General features: G+C 42.7%; 5 protein-coding genes across 5 annotated transcripts; 3 read left to right on the top strand and 2 right to left on the bottom strand.

The window, feature by feature from the left end:
• Nucleotides 1-403: 403 nt before the first annotated feature.
• Nucleotides 404-3,952, bottom strand: EAF02_007594 (uncharacterized protein). Its single transcript, XM_038903642.1, has 4 exons — nt 3,450-3,952; nt 3,221-3,394; nt 3,032-3,170; nt 404-2,981 (listed from the first exon to the last, which is right to left on the bottom strand). Exons 1-4 carry the CDS (start codon nt 3,617-3,619, stop codon nt 795-797), a joined length of 2,670 nt encoding a protein of 889 aa, XP_038756456.1. The 5' UTR covers nt 3,620-3,952; the 3' UTR covers nt 404-794.
• A 786-nt stretch (nt 3,953-4,738) lies between these two features.
• EAF02_007593 (uncharacterized protein) lies at nt 4,739-6,198 on the bottom strand (the record flags this gene model as incomplete). Its single annotated transcript, XM_038903641.1, has 4 exons — nt 4,739-4,778; nt 4,834-5,288; nt 5,340-5,845; nt 5,898-6,198. 4 exons carry the CDS (start codon nt 6,196-6,198, stop codon nt 4,739-4,741), a joined length of 1,302 nt encoding a protein of 433 aa, XP_038756455.1.
• A 913-nt stretch (nt 6,199-7,111) lies between these two features.
• On the top strand, nt 7,112-8,809 carry EAF02_007592 (uncharacterized protein). Its single transcript, XM_038903640.1, has 3 exons — nt 7,112-7,366; nt 7,442-8,110; nt 8,167-8,809. The coding sequence occupies exons 2-3, from the start codon at nt 7,674-7,676 to the stop codon at nt 8,567-8,569; spliced, it is 840 nt and encodes a 279-aa protein (XP_038756454.1). The 5' UTR covers nt 7,112-7,366; nt 7,442-7,673; the 3' UTR covers nt 8,570-8,809.
• A 353-nt stretch (nt 8,810-9,162) lies between these two features.
• On the top strand, nt 9,163-11,011 carry EAF02_007591 (uncharacterized protein; the record flags this gene model as incomplete). Its single annotated transcript, XM_038903639.1, has 3 exons — nt 9,163-9,739; nt 9,795-10,501; nt 10,739-11,011. 3 exons carry the CDS (start codon nt 9,163-9,165, stop codon nt 11,009-11,011), a joined length of 1,557 nt encoding a protein of 518 aa, XP_038756453.1.
• Nucleotides 11,012-11,671: 660 nt separating this feature from the next.
• Nucleotides 11,672-14,090, top strand: EAF02_007590 (uncharacterized protein; the record flags this gene model as incomplete). Its single annotated transcript, XM_038903638.1, has 2 exons — nt 11,672-12,374; nt 12,449-14,090. The coding sequence occupies 2 exons, from the start codon at nt 11,672-11,674 to the stop codon at nt 13,147-13,149; spliced, it is 1,404 nt and encodes a 467-aa protein (XP_038756452.1). The 3' UTR covers nt 13,150-14,090.
• Nucleotides 14,091-14,328: the final 238 nt, after the last annotated feature.

Below are 14,328 nucleotides of genomic sequence, written 5' to 3'. Positions count from 1 at the left end.
TGTTTTTTTTTTCACGCTCACATTTAGTGATAAGAAGATCTAATATCCTATCTTTTTTTGCGGTGTTGGGACACAGCATAGGCGTAGGCGTAAACTAGGCGTAGGGGACGATAAAAGGAAAGGGGTAATCGATATCCACTTCTTTCTATTTCCATTTCTCTGTCTCTTTCTTGATTTTCACATCTCAATTCGAAGAGTCGTTATATGGATTGTACTGGATACCAGAGGAGCAGTTGATCACATAGGTACTTTGATTTATTTCAAAAAGAATTTATTCCGTACTTTCAAATGTCAAATGAGTACATAGTAGTATCAATCAAGAAGATTTTGTTATACCATGCATGATGATGATATGTGAATCTGATAGACGTGATATCGACCCCAACTATTTAACCCACACTGAGAAATTTCACTTCCACTTAACTGCTAGATAAATAGCCAATAACTCCATCATTCACCTACGAAACATTTCAGCACTTCTCATCATCACAACCTCAGCTCCCATACATCACCGCAAAATTCATCACGGCCTACCCTGAACTGAAAGATATAAAGATATACCACCGATGACTTTCCTGTATTGTAATGTGTAAAATGTGTCAATACACTATAAGCTATCTGATAAGCTCATCCTAATTCTAACGCCAAGACATACAGACACCGGCCCATTAATACTGAGGATACACTTATAGCGCCTAGGAAAAACCCACTCCAAACACCAATAGCTACGCACCAGAAATGTCTACTTTACGTTACGTTGCGCTCTGCACTCGTTACTCATTCGCTTAATGCTGTCATTTCAAGATTTGACTTCTACCGGGTCCCCCTAGCACTTCAGTCATATCTTTATCGTTATCTTCATCTCCATCTCCGTTGCTACTTCTAAGAATAGCTGGGCTTGGATTCACGAGAGATTGACTTCCGCCCCTACTCCCATTTCCCTCTCCGCTACTAAACGGTGATATGTGACTTTTTGTTTCTTTATCACCAGCATCATCAATAAAGACAACATGCCGTTTTACTCCTTCATCTGCATCATCATTCACATCTTCAACCTTACTATCAACCGAGCCGCCTTTCCAACTCGAGCTATCTCCGCCCCCACTCTGCCCCGACCCCCTTTTCAATTCCGGACTTGGGGTTCTCGGTCCCGGATGTGCAGGATAATGCAAACTGTGCTTCGCCTTCCTGTGAAGATGTTTCCTCTCACTCTCCTCTATCCTATCCATCTCAGCCTGTTGCGCTCTCGTAATTTTTCCCTGTCGTCTCGTGTACCTATTCAAGCTCTCACACAGCCGATCTAATACCCATTCACTCTCGCTAACATCCGCTAACATCGGACTATCCTCACCAATCCAATCCCATTCGACCAATCCCTCATCTTCCTCTTCCTCCTCAACTTCCTTCGCATTGTGCGTGCTGAATCTGATTAAGCGAGTGAACTCCACCCATTCCTCATAACTATATGCCTTTGGTTTCTCAGCTCGTAGATCGTTCGCGACGCGTTTGATAGCTGTTGCTAATTTTCGGGCTAGATCATGTTCGGTATGTTCAGAAGGTTCCTCAATTTCCTCAACAACCTGACCCAGAGAGGATTCTGGATCTGGACCGATATCGTCAATTATAGGTATTTGTCTATCGTCAGGATTTTGCAATTCGAAACCATGACGAATACGCTTTTTAGCTTCTCTTTCATCTGTCTTTTTCGACAACCATGCATGTATTCTTGGGTGATTCATGAGAAAATCATGCCAAACACCCGCTTTAGGCATAATCGTCCAATCGGCTAATGTGAATGTACCACGATTGATGGCTGCTATAACTGTAGAACTCATATCCGAAATGAGAATCGTCATGGTAGGTATTGCAATCAAAGACCAAACGACAAAGAATGGTTTCCCAGCATTGGATCTCGGTGCAAAATCGCCATAACCAATAGTTAAAAGAGAAACGTAGCAAAAATACAAAGCCTGAAAGTATGTTAAGTCTTGTTCACGCTTTTCGGCTCTCCAGAAAACAGTGGCACCTCCGCACCAAAGAATTGAGAAGGCGAAAATAGACATTGATAGTGCGTAGTATTGCTTGAATTTTCGTACATTTGTTTGAATCTGGCGCATAGCATCAAAACGATCCTTTTCTTCTCTGAGTAGAATTAATTTCTCTCGACGCTTAGCATACTTTACTCGGGGAGATTTGTTTTCGGCATGTTTATGAAGCTTAGCGTCGCGACTAAGAGGAATGAGTGAATTATGTGTCAGCCCAGCTCCCCCTCGACCACCAGATGAATAGGCTCTCCTTTGATGGAAAGTGATGTTCTGGCCTTGAATATCAAAATGACCATACTGGTCAAGCGAAGGACGACGCATTAAACCTGAGCCGGAAGCTCCGGAAGAATCTCCCACTGCACCACGGCGATGTATGTCAGGTTTGGGAGGTAAGCCGAGACGGTCGCGAATCTCTTTCTCATTCGTGACTGAACGACCAAAGGTTTCTTGTTGTTGACGCATTGCATGATGCTTGACAATCTTGTCCTGTGACATACTAGAAGCGAATTTGCGCAAACTATTGATCATAAGACCAAGGAAGATGATACCAATGACAGCATATGGAAAAAGAAGCCCTCGACCAAGACTGTTATTAGGCACGAAATCTCCGAAACCGACCGTCAAGATTGTGACATCACAGAAATAGAGAGCATCGGCGTATTGAAAGCCACAGACCGTTTGATAAACTCCAGCTCCACCAGCCAACCATATAAAGAACATCATGGTTTGTAAGATCAAAGTTCTTTGATCGTCATCGAGTTCAAAATGTTGTGGGTAATGACCGAGGAAATAGCCGAGCATATTGACCATGAGAACCATTGACCCTAAGAGATATAACGAAGCTGCCATAACTGCGGACCAGAATCCCTGAGACCAAGTTTGACCAGGACGAATTGGCGGGACGTACTCGTGCATAGCTAATAAGATACCAATAAGCTATGAAATACATGTTAGAATTGAAATTGGTACAAGGACCTTAGACTTACGATGCCAGTAGACAAGTACCAGAAGATTATCGATAGAGGTAATGCGACGATATACCTGACCCTGCGCATAAAATTCAGGAGCAAGAAAAGATTGCCAGCAAACCCACATCCAAGAGAAATAGCATTTAGGACGATTTCCCTTAAATCTCAAATTAGTAACATTCGTGAGTTTCTTCAAAGATCTCCCACCATTCTGGATCAGGTATGCCAACGCCATTTTCATCAGCACCAAATGGCAATTGTCCATCATCGGGTAGGTCAGCCCTCCATTTTGTAACCAGAGCGGAAATTGACAAAACATTTGCCAAGGGCCCAATTGTGGCAGCGATGAGAGGGAATGCAGTTGATGCAACCCACCAATCTCTATTGGACTATGGGTCAGTGTATAAATTAGGTAAAGAAGATGAACTCAACGAACTGTGGTAGATCATCCATTTTTGCTCTGAATTTGAACCTCCCAATTCTAAGCAGACCCGGCCCCGACAGTTCATTATTCAAAGTGAGTCGACTGCCGTTATTACCGCCGTTGGTAGTAGTGTGGCCATTGTTCATGAAGCTGGCTTCAGAATTGTTACCCGCCATTGTCATGGTTTATTGGGCGAGATCATCATGTCTCTGACTCCCGTCTTACCTCTCAAGTAGATGCGCTTGTGATTGTTGACCGGCGGATTTTGTAATCGATTTTCTTGAAAGGGCAGACTTTGATTTTCTTTGCCCGGATATCTATTTAAGAACTCAAATTGATATCGGCCGTTGTCTTTGTTCCTTGGCAGTCCACCAAGCTTAACCTTGATTAGGTATAAATACGCTAACGGTGAATTGAGTTGATGTACTTCTCTCAAGCTTTGAAATCCGAATATCTTCAAAATCAAAAGCAGTCAACTGGAATCAATATAAGTAAGTACACACAAAAGAACGAAGAGAATGTAAAGTAAACCAACTAAGTCTCTGTAGTGGGATGATAGCTTCCTGGAGATTTGATCGCCATCACGCTGCATGCAAAATGCCAGGGTATGTATGCGGGCTAGATTACGTAAGGTCAACTAATGCATGAGAATGTGATCTAGATCGTTCCCAGAACTTCGATTGTGTTTGTTAAAGTTTTTGGGAGATTATACCGGATTAGTATCGAAGATAGCAATGTTACTGTGAATGCAATTCTAATAGCTTGAATGAGAAAGAAGGAATTGTATTGAATGCTATTTACATTGGAGTCGGGTAAAGTTACTTATTACTCTCTCTGTGCTGCTCATCATTCATCGAGACCTACAAACATTGGCACATAGGTACATGAAACTTGTGCGGGGAAGCTGCTTGCGAAGAAGCAGCTCCTGGTTCAAATAGATGAAGCCATTTAAAGCTGTAGTCGTATGCGGACGAAATAAATGAATGATAGGCGTTCGTGGCTTAAAACATCCTGATTGGCGTTTAAATAAAGTTTCTTTTCGCATGCTTTAGATCTATATCTAAATGATGATATAACAAATGAAAAAGGTGCTCTCATCTACTCCTATTATCGCATTAGTGTTGAGACGATGAGAGTAGCTTCAAGTCTCAGTGTCCGCTGACATGTAAACAATTCCAAATGTACAAATTTTGCTTTTCTGATTTTTTCAACCCAACTGATATATACCCAACGCCTTGCCTTCACTTGGCCCATATTTACTAAAGAAAAATATTGTCTGAAGAGACAGAGATAGTATGTACTCATTCGGCCTCTTCTCGACCACCCACCCTTTCTACAAGCCTGATAGAACATTAGCAACGTTGAAAAGACATACACCTCAGACGAAGGAACGTACCGAAATATGCTAACTGCAAAAGTCATCCCCCATGCGAGTAATGCTATGGTTATTATGGCACAGAGTGTTTTAGCTCTATCACACACCACACCATTATATCCCGTGTTTCCGACTTTACAGCTCCCGTTGTCGTCTGATATGGCATCAAAAGCTAATGTCAAATTAGAAGCCTCAAGAATAATGAAAAAGAGATCTAAAAGAACGAGTCGAATTTTGGCTTTCGGTGCTCGAAGGCCTAAAGGTTTACCCGTATATTCATCCCAGGTCATGTAGAGAGTATACGGAATTGCAATCACATCTACTACAATTGCCATAGTTGTAGATGGACTTTGAGAATAGGAGTATTTATTCGAAAGATGATGAACCGAGCCTGCAATGCTCAAGGCGATTATTGAAGTTATAAGCACAATCAGTCGAAAAATAAGGGGAACATAGGGGTTCATGAGAATGGTTTGCTAGATACCGTTAGCCAATCATTCATTCCAAAAGCAGAGTGTGGAGCTTACCTGCACGCGTTTTAGAAAGGTTTCCCGTTTCCTTTTGTTGTATATGAGAGATGTAATGTTATCATCATCGTCACCTTCACCCTTCTCAAGATCCCCGCACCATGGTCTATCGTAACCGGGAGTTAAATTATTTAAAAATGCCGGATCGACTAATTTGCGATCCTCTCCTTCGGGCACACCATACGATGATGCTTTGATAAAAGTTCGCCATACAGCTGCATTTGGTTGTACCCCAGCCCTAAGAATGACAGGTTCCGCGTCTCTAGCATGATCCCATTTCCTACCTCTGACCGGTTCGCGCAAACCTCCAAAGAAACCTGTCTCTACTTTCTTGTCGCTTATGGCATTGTACGTATCATCATCGGAGTCAACATATCCATCGAGAGATATTCTTCGCGAAGATTGAGTTGGTGTAGAATTATGCTGAGCTGGATGTATTCTCGAAGGGGTGGAAACTCTTTTGGGTTGCGATGGTGGGTCGTTGTCTTCATATGAATCTATCCAGGCTTTTGACAGGTAAGCTCAAGTCGAGAGTTCGACTGTGGGCCAATAACTTACAAGGAAGGGAACGAACTTCCCTTTGAGCTGCTCGATTCTGTGCATGCGTGCTAGTTGTCGATTGTGTGTTTTGGGTGCTGTAGGTCCTATAAGAGGCGGACGAGTAGGTTTTGGGTCGAACGGCATGCTGAGAACCAGCTCTCTTTGTCCCTTTCATGGCAGCATTCTCCGATGAACCGACGCTCGCAGAATCCGAGAACTGACGTGGGACTGTAAGGGAATCATGTTGAAAATTATTATATGCTTCGAATGGTAGTCCCAGGCCTGGTGTGGTCCGTGGCAATCTATCTGATGTTGCCATAATACCAGGATATCCCCCGATTCGTGTGTCGCAGAGTTAAGACGATGAAATTTTTGACACTTCTTGCAATTCTTTCTTCCAGTCCTAACACGCGATGGAGCAACCCTGAACGACGCTTCAATCGCGGTCGACCCCTCTCCTATTCCTGCATTGTTGCCTTTCGTAATAAGAATTGAAACACGGATTAGCTTTTAGTTATGAATTGAGTACGACAAGAAAGGAAATTGATTGAAGGAGGGGGAAAAGAATTGAGTAAATGAGTGTACGAATGAATAATGAATTAGAAGAAAGAATTGAAGAAAGTGACAAGAGGAATTTAGAAGTGAAATTTTGGATGTTTGTTTCGCGGTTAGTTAAGATTAGAGATGTAGTTGCACTTCTGTAGCTATGAATAAAAGATTAAATGATCTACGGAGGACCACACAGGCCCATTAAACATCTCTATGGGATGATTGGGATGATTGGGATGATTGGGATTATATGGATTTTATGGATTATTACCATAAACGAAACGCGGCGAAGATGGGAGAGCAAGGGGGTGAGGAGTGATCAGAAGGATAAAAAATGATGAGAATAATAAGACAATTCAAGGTATAAATTGGAATTTGAGAACATGGGGGAGTTTATAATAAGCCTTGCAAGGATTCCTTACTAGGTGCCTTCAATTGCAGGTATTGTGAATATATATAAATATACCTTGTGTATACATATATATGTGTATATGTATATGGATATATACGAAGTATTCATAGTATTCGTGGTGTTCACGATATCATGATATTCACAGTATTCATGGGATTCCGGTGGGTGGGTAGATCCTCACGTGGCACTATATGGAGTACCTTGGTAGATATTACTTGCATCGTGTCGTCGGGTATTTGTGAATCTTCACCCACTTCTTCCCTCCCCTCCCACCATTTTTCACCCACCATACACTCAAAATACCTATCGAGCCTATCATCTCACTCCTCACTCACCTACCTAGTACACTTCTATCTAGATCAATCTTTTCTTCTCCCCCCACTTGGAAAATATTCGACTCCATGTACTCGTTCGTACTAGGGATTTATTCACTAGGTACCTACTAGGTATTCAAGGTTATTCTCATGCGTCATTCTATCTACAAGTGAAAATGGATCTTATCTTAGCTCAGCCTCCATGAATCCAGGTAAAAAGCTTTTCGATTTTTGGGTTTTTTTGTAGCTTGATGTTCATCTACCGGTAGTTCTAATCAGTCAAAAAGAGAAAGAAAGAAAGAAGTGCAAGACGTTACTCTCCTAACCAGCACCATCTTCTCATCAAAACTATCATACACACTCCAATGCAATTGAAGTAACAAACGGCATTTCACGAGCAGACGAATAACGACCATTTTACGTATAACGCCTAACGATCTTGTACGACATAATACCCATCTCGAGAATCGCAATTGTGTAAATTTTCCATCTAATTCTCTGGTCCACGAAGAACGAACTATGCGACTCTACCTACTTCCCATCTCCACGCGGCGAACCCTTATTTACTGCCAGCGACTTAATGTTACCACTACAAATGAGGTTTCCTTACTAGATAAGACAAGTGCAAAGGCGAATAATCTTTGGAATAGTTGGGAGAAGAAGGAATCAGGATGGCAGAAGAAGGTGGTCGATTTTGGGAACAAGGCCCTGCAAAGAATACCATATGAGGAATGGGGTTTAAAATCCATTCCTCCCTTGTCTAAACGAAGGCGAGCAGAAGAATTGGGCGACAGAGAGAAAGTTGAGATCTCATTTCCCTCAAATTTTCTTCCACAGGAAAACATTTCGAAAATCCTGCAAGTACTTGGCACAGAGAGAAGACAACTTCACAAGACGAGGTTATGGGGTTCAATCATTGGAATGCCTTTAGTTGCTCCCTTCGCGCTTGTTCCGATGTAAGTGCAGCCAGCTATAACCTCGCCGATAATATTTGGAAGCTAACATCAATCAGTATCCCAAATCTACCCTTCTTCTATCTATGCTTTCGGGCATATAGTCATTGGAAAGCGCTAGCAGGGTCTAAACACATCGACTTCCTTTTGAAGGAAAATCTCATTGTACCAAAGCCATCCAAGATATTAGACGAGCTGTATCTGAGGAACAAGATTCCGTCTCCCGACTCGAAAAGTGCGGCTGATACACTATCATCAAATTCGGATGTATCGGGTGTTGAGACGATGCTACTTCATGCTTCTGATGGAAAGGAAATTGCCAAAGCATTAGACATACCAGAATTGCAAATGGAGCTCGATCGAGCAGTATGGCAAGTAGAAAATGATCTGGAAGATAAAAGGAAAATGAGGGAGGAAAAAGACCAATTGGCCTTGACCAAGGAGGAGGCCAAGAAAAAATAGACAGCTTGTTGTACATTCGTAATACAACCGAACGTAACATATTAGCAAAGGGCAGTCTAGATTATGGGCTACCACAAGAGAAATGACGCATTGTAAGCATAGCGAGCGTATCACGCGCCCAACAATATAGAAATACAAGAGACTATTCACTACCCTTCAGAAGAAAATCGTACCATCAGATCCATTAATCGCCGATCAAGGCAATTAGTTTTCTGGGTTATCAATTTTGGCGATGAATAGACTTCTAGACCTTTACCTAATAGAGAAAGTACTAAAAGAGCTAATTCCGAACTAAAATATCTACCGACCAAGTAGATAAAACCTGCCCATGCTGTGCTGTACTCAGCTGTGAATCATTCACATTACCCGACCCTTTTTATATTCATTATTGTTGTCTACAAGAAAATTTCTTCAATTATATCCAATCTCACTTTGGGACCATTCCAACAATTTCCAGCCTGACGTGCAGTCCCGATAAGAGATAAAAGCGGCATATATTTATATTCGGTACAAGGATTAGCACGATCTAATTTCACCTTGGGATTTTTTAAATATCGCGACCGATTACGTCTCGATCAACGCGACTTTTCAACATGCCCCCACGACGATCCCGAGACAGCGATACTATCGTTGTTGATAAAGATGGTGACGATGAGTGGGCAGCACCATCTTCACCTGAATCAATAGGATCTGATATTGATTTCGCACCAAGAAACAAAATGGCGGCCGTTAGTCCTCAAAACCTCGAGTCGCCTGAGCCAGAGCTGGCTGACGAACCTTCGATCGCGACGCCCAGTTCAGCATCTAAACGATATAGCCCCAGCACACCTCCGAAGTATTTGAATCAAATTTCATTCAGAGATCCAAACTCATCAACAATGGAGGAAAGATTACAAATGATGCCTGCAAAACGTTCTTTGCCTTGGAGGGAAGGAGTCGAAGCGGGCTCTGAGATCGAGACTGGAGGAGATTCCCGTAGGAAACAAATTAGATTTGGCTGTTTGCTTGCTACTCGAGGAAATGTAGTTGAGGATCCTTGCCTCTCATGTGCCAATTCTCGGGGAAAGTTCACCTTATGTATCGCGCTGCCAGGATTTTTCAAGGGAGCATGCGCTAGCTGTCAACTAAGTGGCAGACCAAACCGTTGCAGCATCAAGACTAATGAAGAGAGTAAGTTTTTCTTTGTGAGAAATTCACATCAATTACTAATTGCATACCAATGTAGTCGAGCCCGATGAATTTACTGCAGAAGACGGAATTCGCGTGACTCCAGAACCTGAATCCTCAAGTGCACGGAGAGCATCAGCAAAGAATACTGTCAAACAGACGCCAGATAAATCCAGTACAAAAAACAAGTCTGAAGAAAGCAATCATTCTGGTCCGCCAGCAAAGAAAGCCCGTGTCGAAGAACCAGAAAAGCCAATTCAAACGGGATGGCAAGAACCTCCTGTAGTAGACACAGGTTTGGGATCTACGAAGACGCGCGGAGGACGCCCACCTCGTTCATCTTTAACCTCATGGGCACCTGTCAATTCTCCACACATGGCTACGCGCAACTCGTCCACACCCAACACTCGAAATGGCGGTTTACGCAAGTCTGTTGGCAAATCCGCTGAGAAGGAATCGACCGTCAAGGAACCAACCAGAAAACCAAGCAATACTCCAAGTGCAAGTACTCCTCAGTCAGCTCCAAGCAGACCGGCATCTACAACTTGGGCTTCTGTCAACCAGACTCAAGCAGGATCCCAACCTACATTTCCAAATCTACCCAGACCACAAATTCCAAAACCACAACATGAGCAGTCCAAGCCAGAGCAACAACAAGATAAACCAGACCCGAAGCAAGCCAAACCACCACAACCTCAGCCTCCTCAACCTCAAGCTCAACAACAGCAGCCGCCTCAAACTAGACTACAGCAACATCAAGCTCAAGTACAAAAACAGCAAATTCAGGCCCAAGTCCAGCAACAGCAACAGGCGCAATACCAATCTCCATTTCCACCTCCACCTCCACCTCCACCTCCAGTCCAACATCAACATCAACCCCAACATCAACCTCAACCCCTACCCCAACACCAACCTCTACCCCAACACCAACCTCAACCTCAACTACCCCATCCGCAATTTCAAGTTCAACCTAATCACAGCCCCAACGTCTTCGCAGGTCAGCAACAAGTCATCATGAGTAATGGATCAACTATATCGCAACCCCCACCCCAGAAAGCGGGCAACAAACGTCAACAACGAGAATACCAACCAACTTTTGTTACTACCCCGAATGGACTAAGTTTTGCCGCGGCTCCACTCATAGAAACTTTGCCAAAGCGAAAGCAATTACAGCTAATGGGAATTATCAGTGGTCTTCAAGGAGGTATTGACAATATCCAGAGAGAGCTTAATACGTTGAAGAAAACACTTGGTGTGGAGGATGATGATAATTGATACGTTGCTTCGATGACATTCTGAAATTCACAAGCATTACGGCATCAGAGTACATAAGTTTTGTAAACTAGCCTATATTAAACCTAATAACAATAAAAATGCGTGAATCTAGAAATCATACTTGCTGATAATCTCACGATGTTACAGGTGATTCGAATGATACAGTGATCATAATATGATATCTACATCGCTATGAAAAGACTTCAAAATGAACTCTAAATGCCCATTGTAGGAGATCAGCTAAATTGGTGAAGAATCTCTTCATAAGCGAAAACATGCGAGCGTTCAAGCTGTGCCCTGAAGTCATAAAAAATCACCTTCAAGTAGGTACCTAGGTAGGTAGCTTTAACAAATAAAATTGAATCAAAGTATTCTCTCAATTCACTCTTTATGGGGTCCTGTATTGTTGGGAAAGGAATTGAGGAATCGATTTCACGCTGCTTTACATCTAATTCATAATTTTGTCTAGTAACCCTTTGCCGAGTCATCTAGTTAGATGTACGGTTTCCGGAGGCTAGGCACACCGATAAGAGTAAAATTTAAGGTTATCGCTTAGGCCTAACCACCTCAAGCTAGACCAATCACTCACTTAGCTCTGCACATAACAAAATCTCTCGCTGTCAAGTCCCGCCGACCAGCTAATAAACCACATCATATAAAATGGAACTTCGCGACCGAGGTAACGCATCTGCCAAAACAAGATATTCAGCCAACGGACCAGGACTCTGGACGCGACAGACTGCCGACAACGCGCCAACTCCTGAACCGCGCAATCGTTCTGAAGCAAGTTCAACTTCGCCGTCACCAGAAAGAAAACCAAAACGAAAAAGAGAAGGAAGAAATATGCGTCCCAGGAGACATAGGGCGCCTTCGTTCAGAACGGATATGACGGATGATATAGAAATGAGTGAGACGCCAGAAACAGGTCCAGGACAAAACTACACACAGAACGGACAAGCGTCAGAAAGTAGCAACGAAGAAAGAGTCAATGGACGAGAGTTAAGCCATGGAGATACCTCTGCAGACGATGCAAACGACAAGTACTACTCATTTTGCAACCATAGAAACGAACCGACTTTTCTCGATCGCATCAAGGTTCTACCTGAAATGCGCGATCTACCATGGCGCGAAGACCAGGAATTACCACCGGAAAGATCGACCGAGAGTCAACGTGTTCAGCAGAGAGGTGCATGTATGGTAGCCACCAGAGGAAGAATAATGGCAAACCCATGTTCGCATTGTAAACAGGGCTATGGACGATTCTCTCACTGTATTGTGCTGGAAGAATGGTTTCAAGGAGCTTGCGCGACTTGTATTTTCACGAGTAAAGGGAATAAATGCAGTTTGAGAATAAAAAATCTGGGTATCTACATCCTCTGTTTTATGATCTCGTATGGTGAAAATAGTATTACTGACTCTTGAATTTCACAATTGTAGGGGATCAAGATGCCAGAGCTTTAAGATATACGGAAAAAGTTGACCCCCCCACCAAGCGAAAGCGATCCGAATTCGAAAACCCATCATTTGAAGAGGAGAATAGCATATTCAGTAAATTCAATTCACCAGGTCATTATGTCAGTCCATACCCACCTCTTCCGTCTATACCACGACCACCATTAAGAACCCCCGGATTGAAGGAAGCTCAAGAAGCAGAATTGGATTCCATGTTACAAGCTCAAATTGCCCGCGAAGAACTCGATCAAGGAAATATGGATGAAGGGGAACCAGGCACAAATGGGCAACAGTCACGAGCAGCTCCCATTGTATTGCATCGACCACGATTCTACGAAACTCCTGCGATTAAACAAGTCATACAACAGGGAGGTCCACCTCTTCAAAATAATCAATTTGCCCAGCCGTTGCCGATGCACAATTTTCCCAACAATCAAATTGTTCAATATCCTATCCCAGCCGACGGTTCTATGATGAAAGAACGATCTCTCATCGACGATACCCCGAAGAGTACGCAAAAACAACTATTTACTGTCCTGAGCGGAGTGGCAGGAGGACTCCAACAACTACAAAAAGAATTGAATTCGTTGAAGTCGGTTCTGGGCTGGGATAATGAAGATGATGAACAAGAAGTCGTTCGTCAACAAAACTCATTGTCGCACAAAGATCCTCGACATGGTCCTTGAGCTACTATACTTGACATGAGAAGAGCTAGCTGGAGATTATTGAATAGTTGGCTGTTTATAAGACCCATATATGTAAGGATGTTACACGAGGAAATCAACCCCATTGTTTGTCAGACTTAACTGAGCGGATTTGCATCTTCCGAAGAGAGGTTAACGTGTCGCCGAATTTACGGAACTCGAAATTCAATGGCTGGGCATGATAATTATGAATTGGCTTTTGGTCTTGAGGGTATTGGAGGGAAAGAAGGAAAGAAAAAAGTTGATGAATAAATTGCTCGAGAATAGGGGATTAATTTTACTCGTTCTATATCGATATTACTCGAAAATGGAAGTGGATGAAAGGAAAGGGAATGAATGAATGAGAGGTCTGGAATTCAAGACACGAGAAGTGATGAACTTGGAGAAAGCGGAAGGGTTGTGGGAACACAATTGATGATTGATTGATTGATTGATGGACACAGCAGTTTCGGAATGAAGAAGAGAAGAGGATGATATCAGGTGTGTGTATGTACTACGTGTATACTAAATGAAGTATTGATAGGCGAGCGAGTGAGTGAGCGAGGGAGGGATTACGGATTGCGGATTGTGAAGTACCTATGCAAATCTGGACATCTGGAATGGATGAAGTGATGAATGAACGCATAGACGCATAGATGCGATGATATTCATGAAGTGGTTAGGGAGAGCATGAGGATACTAGGTACCTAGTACGCATATGAATGGATTAAGTTAAGTATTCTTAGGTGTGTGGAGGATAGGTAGCCAGCACCAGCTATACGATAAGATAAGCATGTGTATATGTATATGTATGTCTGTGTGAGCGAGCTAGAGAGGCAGGCAGAGAGAGAGAAAAATCAGAAAGTAAAATGCGGAAATGCTAAAGTTGAAGTTGAAGTTTATATTTGCTAATAAGTAAGAAGTCATAATCTTGGAAGTAATTGGTATGTGGATGAGTAGGTAGGTAGGTATCTAGTAGGTATCTTTCGTGATGGTGATGGTGATGGTGATGGTGATGAGCTCTGTTTGTAGGTATGTTTATGTTTATGTTTATGTATCTCGTATGTATACTAGGTAATGTTTTTTCCGATCATGTATGAGTATACGGTACCTATGTCAGGAAATTATCTATTAGGTGTGATGCGAAAGTACGAAAATTTGAAATGTATGAAAATTTCCAAG

The sequence above is a fragment of the Botrytis sinoallii genome (genome assembly GCF_014898435.1).
Source record: "Botrytis sinoallii strain Bc 23 chromosome Unknown BSIN_013, whole genome shotgun sequence".
Lineage (NCBI taxonomy): Eukaryota > Fungi > Ascomycota > Leotiomycetes > Helotiales > Sclerotiniaceae > Botrytis > Botrytis sinoallii.
Note: the sequence above shows the minus strand (reverse complement) of the source record. Positions and strands in the feature narration are given on the sequence as shown.